The sequence below is a fragment of the Phymastichus coffea genome, unplaced genomic scaffold, assembly GCF_024137745.1.
Source record: "Phymastichus coffea isolate CEN01 unplaced genomic scaffold, Cenicafe_Pcof_1.1 PCOF00084, whole genome shotgun sequence".
Classification (NCBI taxonomy): Eukaryota; Metazoa; Arthropoda; class Insecta; order Hymenoptera; family Eulophidae; genus Phymastichus; species Phymastichus coffea.
In genome coordinates this window covers 612,437-632,819 of record NW_026706895.1, presented here as the reverse complement: position 1 = coordinate 632,819, position 20,383 = coordinate 612,437, and the positions used below count along the sequence as shown (strand labels likewise).

Genomic DNA, 20,383 nt, shown 5'->3' with positions numbered 1-20,383 from the left:
AGTTTAAAGAGATGACAGAATAAACGCGTCTACTTGTGAATTGGCGAACAAATCGTTTAATAATACATGGCAACGGGCTTCTGTTTTCTTTGCTTCCGTAACCGTACTGACCGAAGGTTTCTATGTGAATATAATCATTAGTGAATAATACAATTTGATCATACTCGCGAATTTTGATATCAAAAGTCACATGTCAGATCTGATACTTTGAGCAAAATGTAACGTAGTTTTGAAAGATGTTCCAGCAACGAAAATCAAAGCATCCCTTTAGAACAAAATTAGATAAAATTATTTACTGAAATTGAAAAAAAAACAACTCCATAATTTTCAGCATACAGCCAATGTGCGATTTTACGTCGCATATAGATGGCTCACGGTGACACCGACAATAATTTTTCTAGTACTGGCTACAAGTGTTCCGATAAATATGAACATCAATGATCTTCATTTACTAATGCTAATTTGATGATTTCGTATCCAAGAATTTTCTGGATGTTATTAAAAATTAGGTTTTCAAAAGTTATAGACAACCGAGAAAAGAAAAAATAACAAGTTTACTTCGCAAACTTAACCTGATTACGTTTCACCGGAGTGTTATCCGGCCTCTTCAGATCGTATGCACATCGTCAATTCGATCACATAATCGTCGAATATTGAGAGAATAATAAAACGCTCGTCACAAAAGCAAACTGTGCACGTTACAAATTCAAAATATATTGATCTATAGGGGAATGACTACTATGCTTGTTGTATGTAGTGAGACATTAATTGAGAATTAAGTCTACTTAGAATGATTTTAGACGTAACAGTATATTACGGAAATGAGATTAAAATTTATTTTATCCTGTGATATTGATTACTTAACAGTTGTGTGTCCTCCTGCCTATTGATCGTATAATTAGTAGCGTTGATAGTAATCGTTTCAGAAATCAGTCTTTTTAATTTATTTGTTTCCTTGTCTACTATAACTGTATGCTGTCAAAATTGAAAGTGTGATCCGAATTATCTCTTAGTTGCCTAAGAATTAGAAATTCGTATACTGTGTTCGTGTTACTTCATTTTTGCAATACAAAACTCGCTTCGCTCGGATGTAAACGCCACACGAGACAAAAATTTACTTTCTCGCGCTTGTATCGTAATGTACTATTTTCTGTTCCTCATAGCTAAGTAAATTAAAGAAAAATGTTATCACACAAACGTTATAATAGACACTTATGCAAAGTGTGACTAGTATGGAATTGTGCACCAGTGAGTATTCAAACAGGCATGTTACTGTCGTAAAAATATTTAATCTTGTAATAAAAGTTGATTAAAAAACGTAGTCAATATGCAATAGTTAAATGCACTTGAAAATATAACTCTAAATTATTGAATATTCAAGGTGATTGATTTTTGCTGACAATCACAGCAAATGATTACCCGAAACCGAACAACATTATAGTATACACTTACTTGTTCGATGCAACTAAATATCATTCAGAAGAGGAAAGTGATATAAAGAAAATAAAATCTAACAACAAATAAAAATTCTCCTAACATAAGTCTATCGATTAAAGTTGTATTGCTTATATTATAGTTTCGAATACTACGGCAGAGAAATCGTATGTCGCATTGATTAATGCGCTGGCCAGTACATAGACGACGTTGGCTTACCGGGTAAACGGTTATTACGGACATGGTTACATCCAACTAACGTAGGTTGCTAATTATCAAATGACTTTCTGAGGACTTGAACTTGGCGACATTTTCTGTACAATCCCAAAGTTATGGGTAACCATACCAGTGTTGTTTAGCAGTTGATATTAGAAAGATAGAATTTAATCTGTCCTCCAAGGTAATGAGAATGTGCTTGAAATGACGACAATAACTATTAATGGAAATGAGTGCATCGGAGACGAAGATCGCAAAGCAAAAGCTGATGAGAAATGGCGGATTTACCTGAAAGTCGCTAACGTGTTGAAGATCTAAGACAAAATGTTGATGTTAAATTAGAGTAGATTAAATAAAAGATTAAATAAAATTGAAAATAAATTCGTTAAATTAGACAAATGGATGTTAAATTAGAGTACTCTGCGATTGCGCTACAAATATTACACATGTGCAATTCTTGTAACAATTAATAAATTGCATTATCACAAAGCATTTTGAATGCTTTTTCAGTAATAACGAGAGGTTTGAATTGCCCTATACTAGACGATGCAATAAACGTCATAAGTCATTTTTTAATGATATCCATCCAACAAATGCAACACTCACACTGCCATGAATTAGAGACGAGAGTGAGATTGTCGTTGGTTCGTCCGCGAAGTCGATATATAAAATTGAAAGACGAAAGTTAAAATAAAACAAATCGCGAAGGTAAAATGTAAAATTGAAAGTAAGAAGTTGAAACAACAAAATTAATATCTCAGTATTTTTTCAGATTTACTGAAAAATGAAAATCTTTCCAGGTCTAAGATGCAAATGTTACCCTAAAAGAAGACGACTAATCGTCGTAACAATCGTCTATATCTTCAATCGTCTAATTAATTTCAAACAGCCACTTTAGAACCGTATACATGAGAGCACAACACAATCGCCGTAAATTACCACGATTATGCACATTAACGTCACTCTTGAGAACTAATATCAAATCCGTAGCGTAGCAACGATATTACGCGCCCACTGTATAATATACATCCGCGCCGTTATGCGGAGCTCAACACGTAAAATAATTAGTTTTCTTGCGTATACGTGTTGCATGTTGGAAAGTAAAGCACGCGATCGCCACTTGCATTCGTAATTTTCCCGAGGATTCCTCGAGTGCCTTTATCTTGAAGTTCTTTTTTGGGGGGATGAACTTGCTTTTTTATTCAGAGAGTAATGATTTTACGGTGGTAGCTCGGTAGGTCAGATAAAAGTTCGTAGAACCCTGTGCGCATTGTTTTGTCTGGGAAAGAGAGAAAGAGTAATTCGTCTTTTTCTTTTCTTTTTTCTTTCTTCTTAAATGTGGAACATTTTTCATACTTCAGGAAAAAAACTTGATTGCTCGAGAAATGTTTTCGCGTACAGGCGATTGTAGATCTGACGAAAAAAATGATCTGCTTGTCCGTCATTTCTTTTTCTCAGCAACGACTATAAAAAAATATCCAACGACAAATGTTTGCATGTGCAGGACGACTGGCGCGCGCGGGTTCGCGGGTTAGAGCGTATCGCCTCGGCGCTACGTGCACCAGCAGCACTGGAGGCAGTGGAACCAAGAGTGGGCTCGTTGCTTCACGCGGTTCTGAGTGGCGAGAGAAGCTGTCGCGTCGCAGCTGCTGGAATGACCGTTGCCCGAGTAAGCTTCTCAAACATTGTAATTGTAATTGTGCCAGCCGATGTGAGAATGCCCAAATATTGCAGGTGGTGCTCAGCGGGGTATCCGAGGAATCGCTAAAAGATCGTTTATCACTGATCACTTGGGGTTTAGCACGGCAGGGCGGACCGAGCGCTGCTAATCTCGCGAGGTTGGCGATGCTCCGCACTGGTCCCGGATTATTTTTAGAAAGATTGCTGCAAGCGCAATGCATCGACGCAAGGAATGCTAAGGTGCAATCTGTTTTTATCGATGTTCACGAATTGACGACAAACGTGTGCTGACGTGGGCGTTGCAGATGCGAGAGAACACGTTGCAGCTCTTGATATTCTCGCTCGTGACGTTCCCGAGCACCGAGTTCAAGGTGAAGACGGTCATCGACAAAGTGGTGGCGATGGTCGGCGATCGCCGCAAAAGAGTTCGCCATTCTGCCCTCGACACCTTAGCTGTACTATCGCAAATTTATGACACTGAGGTAATAATCCATTTTTTTAAAACCACTTGATCTCAAGCGAATCTATTTTAGGACATATTGGAAGCCGGCAAAAGATTCACGAAAGGGAAGCAGGATGGCCCGGCTATTAATGCGGCTATCAAAACACGATTATCTCGACGATTGTTACCGACAGTTTCGATGGACGGCCTCGTCGTTTACGGATTGCAAATAACACCAAACTCACCGCATACTGGTAGAAAACGTCGTTTTTGTTCTTGCTCCAAGTCAATTGTTTGAATCACGACCGATCAACAGCGTTGCCGCTGGACAATTTTTTCTCAAGATCCCTAGATATTACCACATTTAACATAATGTAGCGTAATAATTTCTAGGGATCCTGAAAAAAATTTTTTCAGCGGCTACTCTGTCAACTCTTATTAAATTGCTAATGTTGGAAACGTTTTGTATAATAACAATGAGTTTCGTTGCAGATGTATTGTTAGAGTAAATTATGTACGTGTAATTTGTGGAAGCAAATAATGTTAAAGGTGGAAGTATATATTTAATTTTTTGTGGAATGCTTTTATAGTTCAATAATCAAGTATTTTTCGGCATTAAGTGCGTAAAATTTTGAATCTGGGCATTTAATTATACATTTTTTAGTTACCGAACATCATTCAATTTATTTTCATAATTTTATTGTAAATGAAAGAAAATTCTCGCGACATTACACAGTTATTTATGTAAATAATGAAAAAAAAAAAACATTTTAACTAGATCTGCAGTTTTTGAAAATAAAATTTCCATCTATTTCATTTAAATATTTTAGGAGCTGATGTGGACTGGATAGCTGCTGGCAGCGGTTCGGTTTCTCCTGGCACCGGTCGCACGAGAGGTCAATTGATTGCCATGTTAAAAATGGAAAACGAAACTGACGAGTAATTACAAAACATCTTTTACGTTAAAAATTAAACAAGGTCTTTTTAAATTAATGTTCTTACTCCGTATTTCACTTTTAAGAAGTAACGGCATGATTAAGATCAAGAGTAGACCAGCAAGTGAACACAGCATTTTATCTAGTACGAGTGGAAGTATGTTGGCAAAAAGCGAAAGAACTTCGTCCTGGAAACTGCTACCACAGAACGATCAGGTAATAGGAAGTCAAAATCGACTATGGTGTCATACAATTGTCGAATGAACAACATAATTGTTTCAAACGTTGCAAAAAGAGTTTCCCTTAACTTTGAGTAAACAGTAATCTATATAATTTTAGAATAAGTCGTTTATATATAAACCAATCTGAACATATGCTCAATCTCACAATAATTTGGTTATGTATTTGCAATTTCGCGGGATTTTTATTTCTTTTTCACGACGCCAACAATTTCTCGAAACAGCAAGTTTTTTTTAATTCCATTTTAGTATGTTTTCTATACAATTATAAAAAACACTTTTGAGATGAATCGATTACTCAGACACGAAAGAAACGGAGAACAACTGTGACAACCAGCATATTTGATTGACTCGTATAATAGCTGTGCAAATGCTACCAATCCGCGTTGACGTTTTACATCTATTAAGTTTGGTATTGAAGGTTATAAACAAAAATTTTTCAATTATGAATGTTATCACAATACTGGCCAAATTACAATCGATCACGAATTTCGTGAACAAATTCAATTTCTTTTCGCAGAATGACAAGCCACGCAAGAATTTAAATCGAATATCAAAATCAGCTGATTCGTCCAAAGGTAAATAATAAGCGAATTGTTTGAAAACAGCAAGCTCAAAAATTACGTCACTTAAGTAACGACGACGAATGCTTTTCGAAGTTCATTTAGAGGAGTTGAAAAGTCGAGAGAAGGCAGACGAGAGAGCCAGTGAAAATTACAAGCCTTATGCTACTCCAAAAAGAAAAACAGCGCAAGAAGACGGCAAAGTACACAGAAGTAAACAGACCGAAGAATTTTACGTGCAGGCAAATACCCAGGTAAATCGTCAACGCTCACTACACGATACCAAACTCTAACTGCAAATCTGCTTTACAGAGCTTCGAAAGTAACAATCCAGCAGCGGACAGAGCGGTTCAGCAACGCCAAGAATCACGGATACCCGTGTACACGGGTGACCGAATACCATCGAGTACGAAGCACGACATGAGTCGTGAGAAAAGTCCCGCTGACGCAACGCCGCGGAGAGACAGCTTCGTTGATCTCGGCAATGGCAACGGGTGAGTTGCGAGAAAGTCATCATCGACGATTTTACGACAGTGACGAACAACGTCTGTCGGTTGCAGCTACTCGAGGATGAAAGTCCAACCAGTGAGGAGTACGGCGCCGAGGGCGAGTTACGCGGCTACTTATGCCAATGGTTTCAGACATACGCAGTTTGCTAAATCGTTGGAAGAGATAGACACCGATTCTCAGGTGAGTGCTACGACGTCACGAGCTTTCGCCTTTGTTTTAATCGCTTTTCATCGAAATGGGAATTCACCGCAGACTACCAACTCGCCGCACGATACGTTCAAGGAGGTCAATCAGAAAGCCGTGAGTTTCGAGAAATTAAATCATGACGTCGACGGCAGTCAACAAAATTTTCGTGCCAGTTCGAGAAACGCGCCGCATCATCGGTCCTCGATCACGACTGAAACGTGAGTTCCAATTGTTTTGCCAGTGAATCGGAAAATAAACGATTGATTGCGATATCTTTTACAGATACGAGACGATATATCAACGACAACGTCGTAAGAAAGACGAAAAGAACGCGAGAGCTTATGATATGGCACCGAGTCCGCCGTTTTATAGAGGATATGATCATCAAGCTTATCGTACGCTAAGCAGGACGCTCATTCGTAATGTTAGCATCTATCATTATTCAGATATACTTTTGTGATATCCGTTTTATTATTTATATGCTTCGTACTTTGCTGTTAGGGTCAGAATACGACTGAAATGCAGCCGGAACACCGAAATGCGCAAAAAAAACGTATTTTTGCCTCGCCGTTCGACGGTTCTGAAAAATCTACCAGTAAAGGGTGAGTATTACATTCGCGTGTTGCTATGAGATATGCAAAGGTTCATTTTTTTTTCTAACTTATAAATTTATTAATTTTAATGTTTGAAATATACTCGTAATACTTTTATTAATGCATTAGCTTTGATAACAATTTTATTTTCCTTTCGTTTGACTGTCCAAAGATTTCTATTTTGCCGGTATGTAAATCAATAAGTTATCTTTTGAGAAAACGCTGACATTCGTGGTAAAGAAGATTCAAGTACGCATTTTACGTATATTTCAATTGTTCGACAATAAGATCTTGTCTTATTTCAATATCTGCGATTGAAAGGAATGTTTCACCATCTATTTACTACAAGTAGACAGATTGTGTGTTGACGAAAATATATCAAACCAGAAGTCGCAAATATTAATTGAGACTAGTGATGTTCAGCGCTTATCTTTTTCGACTTTATTTCGCATTTAATGCACTAATATGAATTAAAATTTTTATTGGCGAAATTAAAAATTCGAAAATTCAACATGCATTGAATGTTCTCTTGATTTGATATGAAACATAGCCGACTATATTATTTATTGGTATATAAATATGCAGATACATTGGTACTTATGATTAAAAAGTTTTTATTATCCAAAGTTTTCTGTTCAAAAGTTATTAGCTAAAAGTTTGAAAAACACGATAAAAAATGTAATGTTAGTTCTAAAAACAATATAATTTTTTATAATCATATTTTTCATGGTGTAAATAACATCGATAGACGTTCGCAATTATAATTAGCGCTTTAAAAAAGAATGTCTCATATTTTATGCAACTTAATAATTGTTAGATGTTAGATGTTTAGACGTTTATTAATCAATTTTGCTACAACTACATAGTATTGCCTTGCAAAGGTATTCACAGGTACCTACCTATACGCAACCAAAGCATCACCAGTAAATGAGATTAATAAGTAACAATATACAATAATTAAATTTATGTCAATTTTAGTTGCTCTGCGATATATTCATTTTGTATTTTGATAACATATCGATTTATATAATTTATTATTGCCTATTTCGTTTATTTAAAGCTAAACTGTCCCATTAATTAATTTATCTATCGAGACATCAGTCGGCTTTTTCAGTTCAGTATGACGAAATTGATCAATTCACATTAAATTCACGTCAACTATACTGATACGTTTTTCGAAAGTTTAATCATCTACGAAAATCTACACTTATCTTTCATGAGCATACACAACACATATATATATACTATATATAACAGTTCATCACGTGACTATATCTTTCAGTCAATCAGATCACGAATTAGCTGGCTTCACTTTGTCAGGTTCTCTTTTATAAGAGGAATAATATTTTGAAAAAAGGGTATCGTTATTTTAATTTCATTCTCGTTATTTCCTTCTTTTTCTTAAGCGTCTTTCGGTGTTTCTAGTTACTTAACTTTTTTTTTATAATATTGAATTTAAATGTTATACGAATACATAAATGAAGTAAATTCAATAAATCGATTTGAGTTCTTAGAAAATAATTCAGTTTCTGATTCCCGTGATATCCAAACGTCATGGCAAACCAGCATTAAATCATGCACTTAATCTCTAAGTTACATGGGTTACCGTGCTCACGTCAAGTTTTGTTAATTCATCCAGTATAGAGATGCGCCAGGCTGCATAAGCTCAGATTATAATTCGATAGTTCAAATGCACCGAAATAACGACCACTTGGTTTAGTTAGCGTTCGTTCGGAACAGAAGCAAATCGGGATCAGTATGCACTTATTTGTCGGTTTGCTTCCACGCTGCAATTGAAAAAAAAAATTGCAGTTTGTTGACTCTTCATAAAAGCAAAGGGTTAATAGCATTTTTTTAGGTCGCATTTTACTCTGCAATTGTATCATCGTTTATTCATCGCGTATACTCACGCTGGCGAACACGCACGCTTTCCGTTAATCGAAATGATTATTTTACGATGAAAATGCTTGCTTAGTTATTATGGAGCAAACTGGTGAAAACTGTTCTTGCCCATCTGAATACGTTTCAAAGTGTTTTCAGCATCAGCAAAGAAATCTATTAACGATCGAAAAACAAATGCCGTCGTTCGGAATGCGACACGAAAGAGTTCGCGCAGGTGACAAAAAAAAAAGAGGGAGTATATCGATTTTTTTACCTGGCGTCAGTCGTTCGTTGACGGCTATAAATTTTCTAGCATCCTGCAGCAGTTATACCGGACACTTATATTCGCTTAGATGCGGGGTAGACACAGTAGTCACGTGTGTAAGCGCGCGCTGAGTGATTTCTATTATCGGGCATTACTCCCTCAAGTTCAACTTGTTGCAATGTAGATACTTTTGTTTGCAGTTGTAAGTTGTCAATTGAAAAGATGTGCATGTACCACCAAAAGTAGAATTTCTGTGAATTTTAGTTCTTCGGAAATAATCTTATCAGATAAAAATTGTTACGTATTGTTTTAAATTTTCTTTTATTTTGAGGGTGTTTTATAGAATATAGTTGACTCTGTTATTACGTGTTATTGTTTCGTTCGAAATTCTTAAATTTAAAACTCTCTTCTTTAAACTTTACCAGTTTCTTATGTTAAAGATTACAAAAATACTTATAGTTTATAGATGTAAGTGATTAATCAGTAGTGTAAGTATTCGATAAAGCCATTTACACATGCAGCTTTTTATTGTACATACTCTGAGTATATGATTTCATGCAACTATAGTAGCCATTTTAATGTTGTTTTGTATTATGAATTCTTAAATCACGTGACATCTCGAAATATCAGATGGAATGTTAATTAACTATTAAGTAAGAGGCAGGTCTAAATATATCTTTTTATTATTCAATTTTTCTTATTCATTAAAATTAAGAAAATAATAAATAAAATCCAAAGTTTAATTTGAAACGATTAATCTATATAGAAAATGGAATACAATTTCAATTTATAAATTCATTGTAGTATTATAAAATAAACATAAACAAGGAAATCGATGATGTAACTCATATTAAATATTTTTATCAACGATAAAAAGATTTGAGAATTTTCAAAAAATAAAGTGATCAACTATTTTTAAATATTGTATACAAGTTTTAATGATCAGTAATTTTTCAATATCACACTATACACTGAATATCCAAGATACATAAAGTAAAATTAAAAAAATTCTATTGATAGTTTGACATTATCTGGCATTTTCGAAAAATTGATAATCATCAGACTGGTTAAGCGTTAGTATCAAGAACAAAAACAACAAAAAAACAAAAACGATACATTTTTCCCCAAAGTTTTAGTTGAATATTTCATACTATAGACCGTATATACATAATATAGATCGTTATATAGAAATTTCTTTGGAATTAAGCTGAGTTTATTCTCTTATATTGGTGCCTAGCCGCACTACAGAGAGGCTGGAGAAAAGGTAGCTCTCTGCAGTTGGCGCGGCGTATTTATATAAATTTTACAGGCGAATTTACACTCAAAAGCCCTTTTTACACTCTTCGATAATTGCGCAAACTTATTAAACGATCTTACAAGTTATTTACATGTTAATTGAAAAACTCTTTCTTTTAAAAGTCTATGGTATATCTTATCATTTTAATGCAGCTCTATATTCAATGAAGAGGGGAAAAGACTGGAAGATTATGAAATAAATGCCTACATATAAGGAAGAGGGGACGAGGGGTATCGCTCATCAGCCTAAAATTTTTCATATCCTTTTACGGTATGTCAATGAAAACATCAAGCATAATGGCAGTAATCGCATATTAGACCGATGTGGCCCAGTTCGAAAAATCGATCGCAAATCGCACCGCAATAAGAAGCGAACGAGTGTATAAAATGAGATAGTAAGCTTTCCCCACGAATTAAAATCATGACTAGCTCGGAAATATTGTCGCGGAATAGAGGGAAAAAAACCTACACGTCAGCCGGGAAGCTCTCGCCTTCTCCTTCTAGCAAATGAGAATTTGGTGCGTGTTCGTCTGGCCTAATTCCTGGCACACGTTACGAATACATACGTATCTCGAGGTCGGTCGCGTGGGGCAGGTGGGTCGTTTGTATCGATTGCTCGGCGCGTACGCATTTACGCGTGTACGCGATGGAATTCGATGGGGGAAGCGAATCCAAAATACGGATATGTACTATTTTTACTATGCTGGCGTGCCTCTAAATTTAGATTTGGACGCTTATCGGACGCTCGACCTTCGTCGCGTCAACGGGCATTGTCGCGTTCTTTCCGTCGATCCGGCGATCACCTGAATTTTGTTTCGTTGGGCTTGCGATAACCGGATGATTGATTTATAATACGAAGGGCGTGGAAGCGAAATGTATAGCGTCGAGTTGAGCGGGCACTTTCGAATTCGACCCGTAATGCCGTCAAGTCAATATGCGCACTCGCGCGTTCAAGAAAACATTGTCGACCGCAATTACAGATGATAATCGGTACGTATGCAGGCAAACATTCATTGAGAAATAACGTTGCGATAAGCACAACGATTCGCTTCGCCGGCGCGTACGACGTCCCTTTGGCCATTCTACATTTTGTCAATCTCGTTTTAATCGAATCTAAAACTAAAGAATTCACGCAAAGATAAATGTAACTAGCTCGCGAGAAGAATCGGCAAGCGCGCGGTGTATACGCGCAATGACGAAAAAGGAAAATACTGAATGTTCTTGACGAGCACGAGTGTAAAATTTTCCCCTTGGGAAATTTCTCACATCCGGCCTATCCTTATGTTCTTCGCCCTCTTTTTACACTTTTGTGGCCGTGACAGCTTTTCTCCTTCGCGCGATTGTTGGAAACTTTCGCCAGAGATCCACACGCTTACCTGATCTAAGTGGTAATCGATTATATCTATACACTTTCGTGATCAAATGAGTTTTAATTCAGTCACTGAGTTTTATTCAATCGAGGCTGAAATTAAATGTAAAGCACTCAATGTCAAAAAGAATCGCTGAACAATAACGTCTCTTTATTGTTTCGTATGCCGATTGCGCGCAATAAAAAGAAAACATTTGCTCATCCTAAGATATATTTGGATATAACCGTCTCGTAATTTTCGTCGTGAAGTGCAGGTATACGCACGTACATTTTTCGCGTCGTTACCTCATATCATTTCCGTTGACGCATGCAAAGTACACACTATACCTGTAAAAGTGCAGTGGACTACCCGTATACGTACCGTCAGTGTGTGGCGACTAAAATATTATCCCACAAGACATCAAGGCGAGGAGCAATGTGTTTCAGACTGATAAGGTAAAAAGCGAATGGTGAATAATTTATGCACAAATACGGTGAGCGTATGTATGCTCGATGGATATACATCGCGAAAAGGGTGATTTTGTCATCAAGCGAAATTACGTGCGCGCACTCGCAGTATCGAATGAAAAATATACTCGTATTCTGCCAGCAGAATGAACCTTCATTAATCAGAACTTGGTGCGATGGACAAACGTCATTCGAATACCGTATTTATACTTACTCTTTCGTTCCCAAGCTTTTCAAACTTCTTAGCCAAAAGCAATCTTTATTGTCGCGTTTGATATCATCGACCGGCCGAGCGATGTAAAAAAATAAGAACCCTCGAGGGAGAGAGAAAAGAAAGAAGAAGAAAAGTCGAAAGCGCGAGAAGACACACGAAGCTAACAATCCCGCGCGCGGGCAGTCCGCACATTAAGCGCGTTATCGCGATGTGAAACAAAGGCGCAGCGAGGCAGGAGGAGGGAAGGCGGTGTGCGGGTGGTGGCGGTTGCGCGCAGGGTTTCGAGCTTGTAAACGGTCAGCAGCGCCCGCGGACGGCGTTTCTAGCTTTGCTTCGCCAGCCGGCGTGCCAGTAGTCGTGCGTGTCGCGAGCGCCGCGACCAAGCCCGCTCGTTTCACTTTGTTCCACGCGGCTTCGTCCGTTTTCGGGAGTGACTCTTTATTCGCTCGCTTGTGTCCGCACCGAGCAAGTGTGTTCCGATCGCGATTGCCAAGACGTTTTCTTTTTTTCCTTTTTTTCCTTTTTTTCCTGGCGAACTGTCCAATTGCGACGAGCGGAATCGCTTGTCTTTCGCGAACGCGCTGGCTCGTTGATAAATTCAAGGAATCCGCGTTTTTGATTCGCAAAGTCAGTGCACGTATGGATTGCTGTATGATTAGCAAATCCAGATCGAAAAGTTGACGTAATTGTCAAGCAGCCAAGTGAATAAATGAGTGAAAACAAGAAATAGCCCGATGAACAAATCTCAGTGCTAAATTCCATGATTTGCCTAAACGCTTTGAGACAAATTGAAATTCCTACGGAAATATCGCGAAAATTTATTTCATATTACATGAGCTCGCGCGAACCTTTACACACTCTAATGACTCAATCGAAAAAAGCTTGCCACACATTACATAGGAGCAATCACGATAAACCCAACGTAGCCCATTAACCGATATTTATTTGAGTGGCAACGAAGGTCTCTACGTCAAAGTTCAGGGAGTAAAAAAACTCGTGGTGTCAATTATTCAAACATCTATTATAGTACTTGGCAACGTCATTTCGAGCTTGGCTGTAAACACACGTTGGGGGCGTTTAGTTAGGCATGAATATATGAATGTCTGGTTTGTGTTGCTTTTTGTATGTGTAATTACACAAGTAGATTTAATTTAATTTGCCATTTCGTCGTGAGTGATGCTTCTTTTCCTAAATTACAACTTGATTACGTACGTTGTTTTTACTTTGTTAAGCCGCGTTTCCTTTGAAGTACCGCGTGGATTGTAGTACAAGTAATTGAAGCTGCTTGTTTTGAAACTAAACTTTTTCAGTATAGCCGGTAGTTATATTGTTTACAGAACATAAACATTTTGTTTCCAAAGAAGAGCTTTTTGTTATCTAACCATCACGACCTCAAAAACCATCGGATAATCACGATGTTGTCGTGTTACCGTTAAATTCCGTATATTTAACCAGATTTCACGCAAACACTTAGTTTATTCGAAACCAGAGACTCGATTGCAAGAATCAATATGAACATGTGACTATTCAAGCGATCACCATGGGTCATTTAATCATCACCACAAAACCCAACTCGTCTCGCCACTCATTAATACCACAAGCCTGACGAACATGATCTTCAAATACTGCGTCTGGCCGGATGCGGCCAAGGACGACGGCAAAGTACTGAACGTCAGTCCGGTAATCATCAAACCGGCGAGTGGACGAAAGTTCACGGAAAGTCTTTTGGGTTGCTGTCCGTGTGCGTTCAGATGTCGACGACCTATCGGCGTGGATTCCGTGGTATTGGAGAACGGCAACGCTGCTGCCGCCACTCACCTGACTACACCTGCTTTCGCCCTCACGCTCAACGGGAGTACTGACACTGTGTAGGATGACTATGAATATTTATAACGGTTCCGATTTGAATTTTTAATTTTTTTAGCTGACGTCGCGTACTTTTGGAAGGTATGTTTTCTTATATCGAACACGATAGGTTCATTCAGACATCGGTTATCACACGAGTACGATAAGTCTGACATAACTTTGCATATCTCGAAACGTTCTTCATTTTTTTAACGTCGAGCGAGAAAAAAAAAACAAGCAACGTAACGAAACAATCGTTTGCAGCGACAAAGATCCGGCGATCCAAGAAACAAACGTCGACGATCATCGTCAGCAGTTAAATTCGACAACAGACCCGCTGACAGGCAGCAGGTCGTCGAATCTCAACGTCGAACGCGAAGCCTCGCCGCCACGAAATCACGGTGAGTAATCGCAAACGCGATACATTCGCCATTTTTTTTCCATTTGGCATTATTCGCACAAGCGATTGCACGACGATAGCGAATCGACCTACCCCAAATGCTTTTTAGCAGATTGCTCGCGACGAGGGGGAGAGCAAGAGCCTTGTTGCGCGATTCCAAGTTGAGATAGGTCGTGTGCTCGGCGCGAAACATACATTTCATGGCTTTTACAAAAATGCTCGCTTTTATTATCTTTTTCTGGGAAACATTCTGGTCTTTCTTTTAATCGATTTGTGGCGTGACTAGCTGCCTAGCTGATTGCGATTCTAGCTAGTGGCTCTTTTTTTTATTTAACGAGCTATACGATTTAATTGGCGCTTGTTTTCAGGAAGTTCACCGTCAACTTTTAATTAACTTGGAAAGCTTGATGGAAGCTCAACGTTTTCTAATATTTTTTTAATTTCGAATAAAATTCATATAATATTGACATTAATTACGCGCGAGAATCCCTGATTGATGAAACACCGTTCAAAATTAAAAATACTGCTGTGGATTGAGACGATAACAGAATGTTCATCGACATTCAAACTCGAGTGTTATTAAAATAAATATATTGATGTCATATTTTACAATATACCGTTAGATGGAATAATTCTTCATTAGATCGGTACAATAAAAACTAACTTAGAACGTGTATTATATCATTGATGTAGTTCTACGTTTGCTAGAAAGAGCCTAATCAGTTAAATTCATATTATCAATTCGCATATTTTATTTTAAAAAAATACCTTGAGAAACTAATATCTATCAATCCAATATGTTTGTTGAAATTATTAGAGTAATATTAAATTACGAACCAGCGCTTTTTTTTCAATTTTGATAACAACAACCAATTCATCACCAGCTCTAAAATGAAATGCACAGAGCCCCTCAACAATCCATCCTCAATTTCAATCATCGCAGACGAAATACAAGCCGGAAAAAAAGCACACACGTGTGGTGTTTCACCGGCAAGATGCATACACTATATATATATATGTACCTAGCGCAGACTCTCTCTCCCTCTCTCGTCTCACGCGCATACATATAGATACTAGAATAAGTATATATAGGCACCGGCGTATACCAAGCGATCGAAAACGTTTGAACTGGAACGGGAGGTTCTTGAACCCCGGGCGCACCGTCGTTGCTTGGCGTGTCGGTGCATTATGCAGGTATAGCGGCAGTTGAACGCGATAATCGATATTTAGCGTCGTGTTTTCTTCCTCTTTTGAGCGAGTGATGTCAAATCGATATTCTGTCTTATAGACGCGCGAAAAACAAATACAGAGACGCGACAATGCTCAGGTTTATTCGTTGATTACAATTGCCATTAATACTTGATGCGCGAGAGCTGCGGCCTTAAGGCGCGCACGAGCGCTAATGATCGATTGCAGGTTGACCAGCGGAGGTAATGGTATGTGTGCGCGCGCGATCATGAATAAGTGCCATTTGGTCAATTTTAATAAAATAATAGATGATTTTTGCACTTGAGAAATAAATAAATTTTTAAAGCTGCAATGAGTCGCTTAATCTTTTGAATTATATGATGCTGATGATTGAATGTGCAATGTTGAAATTTATTTCCATTGAATCAAATAAATATTTTGGTTCGTATATTTTGGAGCTACGATTTTTATAATGCGTAATAAAAACTAAAAATTAATTTTGAAATTCGCGACGATTAAATAAAACCGTATTTGCCAGAACTATGCGAGCATAGAACAAATTAAAAGCGGACACTCTTACGCAATTTGATGAAGGCTCTTCGAAAATGATAGCTGTTGTCTGAAATTGCTTGATATAAAAAATGATAGAATAATCGATTATCAATGTTAGCCAATTTATCAACATCCAATGATTGCACTTACGCAATCTCCGGATAACAAAACATCGGTAAACCATACATGTACAGGTGTGAACGAAGCGAGGAGCGGCAGCAGTAGCGGAAGTAGTTTGTCGTCGAATCGATCGTCCACGAGTGTTCGTCTTCTTCGGAGTACCGGCAGCAGCAGTAACAGACAACCGATCGTCGTGTCACCGGCTCGCACCGAAAGCGATGAGTCTGACAAGGCTTTCGATATTATCTCTCTCAAGAGCCGTTCTAGTCGTCTCGTGCACGACGTAAGTACTCTTTTTGCGCCCTTTGACATAGCAAATTCGGTTAGCCTGACGAGAGGTAAAACGAAGCGCTTGAAATTCGCTGTGAAATTCCAACGGTAAAGTCGAGGCACCAATTAATTCCGCAGCTGTCCACCAAAACGAGCGTCAAGCAAGCATCCGATTGTCCGACGTCGAATGGCGACGAACGCGGAGCCACCGATCATCCCATACCGAAATCACCATCAACGGACTCGTCATCCGATCGGCTTAGCGTCGACTTGGTGAACGCGACAAATCTCGACCGATCGAAAACAATTCAATCGCCGAGCAAGTCCGTCAAAAGCAGTTCTCGTCAATTCTCCCTCGAATCTCTATTGGCATCCAAACCCTTGTGCAATGGTTACGATCGCGCCAAGTCTCGACCAGTTTCAGCAACTAGACCCGTCAGCCCAGCAAGTTCTACGGTAAAATATCATCACTCGCGTATGTTTTTTTCTACACGTGTGCGTGTGTACGTGATTTGTCCGTGTGAATATTGTAGTTTTGGCAGCGATTACAACGTGTGAACGTAGTAGTATTATAGAATCAATACGGAAGTCGGACTCGTTGACGAAAATACATTTGATTAAACATTTACAAAGGTCGAAGAGGTGAGCGGAGCTAATGACAGTAGAGAACCTTCGGGCGAAGAAGAGGAAGAGGAGGAGGTGGTGGTGGCGGAGGAGGAGGAGGAAGAGGACGAGGAGGAGGAGGAGGAGGAGGAGGAGGACGTTGAAGTGGCTTTCGAGACATTAGACTTTGGAAATGGGAGGACAGGCGAGGCGGTAAGCATTACGTCGATCGTTGTTGCTTCTTCGTCAGTTAGATCGAAAACGCCGTTCGACGACGAGAACGAGCTGCGTAATATCGAGTCTAAAGCTTCGGTTTACAGCTGCAATAGTAGAAATATGGTGAGACGCAGTGTTTTTACACGACGATAAATGTACGACGACATTTCATCATTTATGATATTTATACTTTTAGTCGCCCAATTCTGGAAGTAGGAGTCCAAAGAGGTTTATCAGCGCGTATAGCGTGTCAAAAGGATCGGACATATCAGGTGAATCGGAGACTCCACCGTTACCGATTGGCTTTGACGGCTCTGACCGCGAAAGCAGCTCTGATAGTATCGATAACGTTGGCGTCAAACCACAGGTTACTTGATTAATTTATTGCTTTCGTTTATTATTCAACTCGACGGTAACTGTGTTCGCATGGCTTGCCGAGTGCTCTTTTCGCAAAGACATTTTGCTGTCCGATCGCTGCCAGAAGCTTCTTCTCAATTTATATTAAGCTAGACGTGCTGTAGGTCTTTTCAGAGTAACGGTACTCGATTTTAATCACCTAACGCGCTATGTTTACAGCCGTCTCGTTTGGCAACGCCAATCGATCTGCCAAAGAGGTTACTAAAGGTCTCACCTTGCAAAATGAGACCGCGGTCGAATTGTCATCGAGCAGTGTCAGTGCCGACGAGTCGTCACGTAGAGAAGTCGTCAAAGGTGGTTCAACAGTGCTTTGCACAGCTGGAAAGTAAAGACTGGTAAGCGAGCTATCTTTGTCGCGTCGCTGTCTGCGTTTGCACTGGTCACTTTAACGTTTCAGGGAAGTGACGTTAAAGGGACTGAGGAGTCTGTCGCAGATGGCACGCGAGGAGCCGGAACTATTAGACGCCTGTGCGCCTGGTCTAGTTGCGAGGCTCCTCGGCAAGCACGTGAAAAATCTGCGCTCCCAGGTTGCCAGAGTTGCGTGTTCGGCAGCCGGCGACGTATTCAGCTCGCACATACGAGGAATCGATCATCAGGTGAATTGCCCGCGATCGATCACTTCTCGTTACGAACATCCTCGTTACGAGCGCCTCGTGTTCTCGATTGCAGGATCTCGACGAAATAGCGGGTCCACTGCTGCATCGGACCGCGGACACGAACAGATTTTTACGCGAGGACTGCAATCGCGCGCTCGACGCGATGATCGAGCATCTGCCGCCGCAGCGCACGATCTTGACGATCGCCAATCGCGGAGCTTGGTAAGCGCGACTCGCCCCTATGCCGAAATCACGTGCTCGATTGCGATTGCGACGATATGCGTTACAGCCATCAGAACACGATAGTGCACGCGACGACGGCCCGACTCTTGTTCATAATCGTCAGCGACATTGGTCCGGAACACGTGATGATCCTGCCGCGGGACGTCAGGGATAAGCTACTTTCGACTGTCGCTAAACTTCTCACCGATGGCAATTTGCAAGCGAGGTAAATATGTAACGATGATCGCGCGCGTCCGCGCACTCCGCATTCCTTCCTCTCCCGTCAAAAAACAAAGAAAAGAAACATCGTTTTTTTATTGCAGGAAACACGCGAAAGAAACGTTCCGACTACTAGCTCCTTACGATGGCTTTCGTAAAGCTTTAACGGATGCCGTACCCGAGACGACGTTACGGCTGATCGATAAGACACTGCGCTCGCTATAACGTTGATATTTTTTCTCTATTGTAAATAATATATTCATTTTCTGACCACGTAGTGAGGGAGAGATCTGAAAGCTATTTAAAATAAATTATCTTTCGGACGGTATATAACGCTCTGTGTGTGTGTGTGTGTGTGTGTGTGTGTGTGTGTGTGTGTGTGTGTGTGCAATAAACGATGAATCGAGAAAGTTTTATTGTATGGTGTAAAGGGGTGAATTGTTTTTTTTACATGACACAAGATATCGAATCGTATTTTTAGTACCTTATCTAACGCCCATTTGTATACCAAACGCACATATGCATCTCGCAACATGGAGGGAAGATTGGACGAATTTAGTTGATTTTGGTTTATTTTGAAGAGTGGGATATCATTTCAATCGCGTCGATTCGCTGTTTAAAATTTAAATTGCGAGATATCGTTTGATTATCTTCGGTAACGTAGAGTAGAGTGCTCTATACGCCTGGACTTGGATGAGTTCATCGACTCATTTGGTTGAGCCACGTGAAACTCGCCAATATCTATATAACGTTTGGAAAAAGTATAACATTGCTTCATGCAATGCTATTATATTTTGAGCTGAGTTTCAAAAGTGCAACGGTAGACGAATTAGATTAGTATGTATATTGTTTTTTTCGTTGGCTTCGAAATTTCGTCGAGTTGAAAGAAAAGAAATACGTTATTAGCAGATTTCATCCATCTTTGCACTTGTACATAAACACGTATTATCGAGTCCCTTGTCATAACGCATATTGCGACATTACGATAGCAGTAATTGATTGATAATCATTTTGTTAAAAGGAACACAGTCATTAACGAGATTGAAATTCTTTATTGAATAAAAAGAAGATAAAAAAATTGTATTGTATATTTTATTTATTATTAAAAATCAAAAGACAATGGTAAACATCGATTACTTGATTAACTCAAACTTTGAAACTTATTAACATAATGGCATTATCAAAAGTGAATTAAAGTTTTCTGTGGATATGTCACCTACTGTTGATTTTTATAACCTATATATAATATTTTAGTGTAATACAAGTATAACGGTGCATTCACACACACACATAATATTTTGGTGTACGGTATGGTACTCGTACTGGGATTGTGATATCAATTTTGATTTAGAAGTAGGCGCTACGCTGTTCGCATTATACATGACTTGTCAATGAAAATTCAATTATTAAGGATTCGACAAAATGTACATGTCAATCGCTTATAAATCAAATTTTACGTAATTTT

At 39.0% G+C, this 20,383-nt stretch overlaps 1 protein-coding gene across 2 annotated transcripts in view; it reads left to right on the top strand.

Annotated features, from left to right (window-relative positions):
* The window catches only part of LOC131668840 (uncharacterized), a 32,264-nt gene extending 12,167 nt beyond the window's left edge, over positions 1–20,097 (top strand). The window contains exons 9-31 of one of the 2 annotated variants that reach the window (XM_058943298.1): positions 3,155–3,319; positions 3,385–3,570; positions 3,636–3,812; positions 3,864–4,026; positions 4,603–4,711; positions 4,797–4,923; positions 5,467–5,524; positions 5,606–5,763; positions 5,822–6,003; positions 6,070–6,199; positions 6,272–6,423; positions 6,488–6,629; positions 6,707–6,807; positions 14,380–14,516; positions 16,450–16,658; positions 16,784–17,101; positions 17,279–17,587; positions 17,661–17,831; positions 18,041–18,216; positions 18,279–18,477; positions 18,551–18,699; positions 18,767–18,925; positions 19,023–20,097. In XM_058943298.1, coding sequence (XP_058799281.1) covers positions 3,155–3,319; positions 3,385–3,570; positions 3,636–3,812; positions 3,864–4,026; positions 4,603–4,711; positions 4,797–4,923; positions 5,467–5,524; positions 5,606–5,763; positions 5,822–6,003; positions 6,070–6,199; positions 6,272–6,423; positions 6,488–6,629; positions 6,707–6,807; positions 14,380–14,516; positions 16,450–16,658; positions 16,784–17,101; positions 17,279–17,587; positions 17,661–17,831; positions 18,041–18,216; positions 18,279–18,477; positions 18,551–18,699; positions 18,767–18,925; positions 19,023–19,143 — 3,798 coding nt within the window. In that variant the 3' untranslated portion in view covers positions 19,144–20,097. Of the gene's footprint in view, positions 1–3,154; positions 3,320–3,384; positions 3,571–3,635; positions 3,813–3,863; positions 4,027–4,602; positions 4,712–4,793; positions 4,924–5,466; positions 5,525–5,605; positions 5,764–5,821; positions 6,004–6,069; positions 6,200–6,271; positions 6,424–6,487; positions 6,630–6,706; positions 6,808–14,379; positions 14,517–16,449; positions 16,659–16,783; positions 17,102–17,278; positions 17,588–17,660; positions 17,832–18,040; positions 18,217–18,278; positions 18,478–18,550; positions 18,700–18,766; positions 18,926–19,022 lie in introns of both variants that reach the window. The other variant, XM_058943297.1, reaches the window with a different exon arrangement.
* The last annotated feature ends 286 nt before the right edge of the window (positions 20,098–20,383 follow it).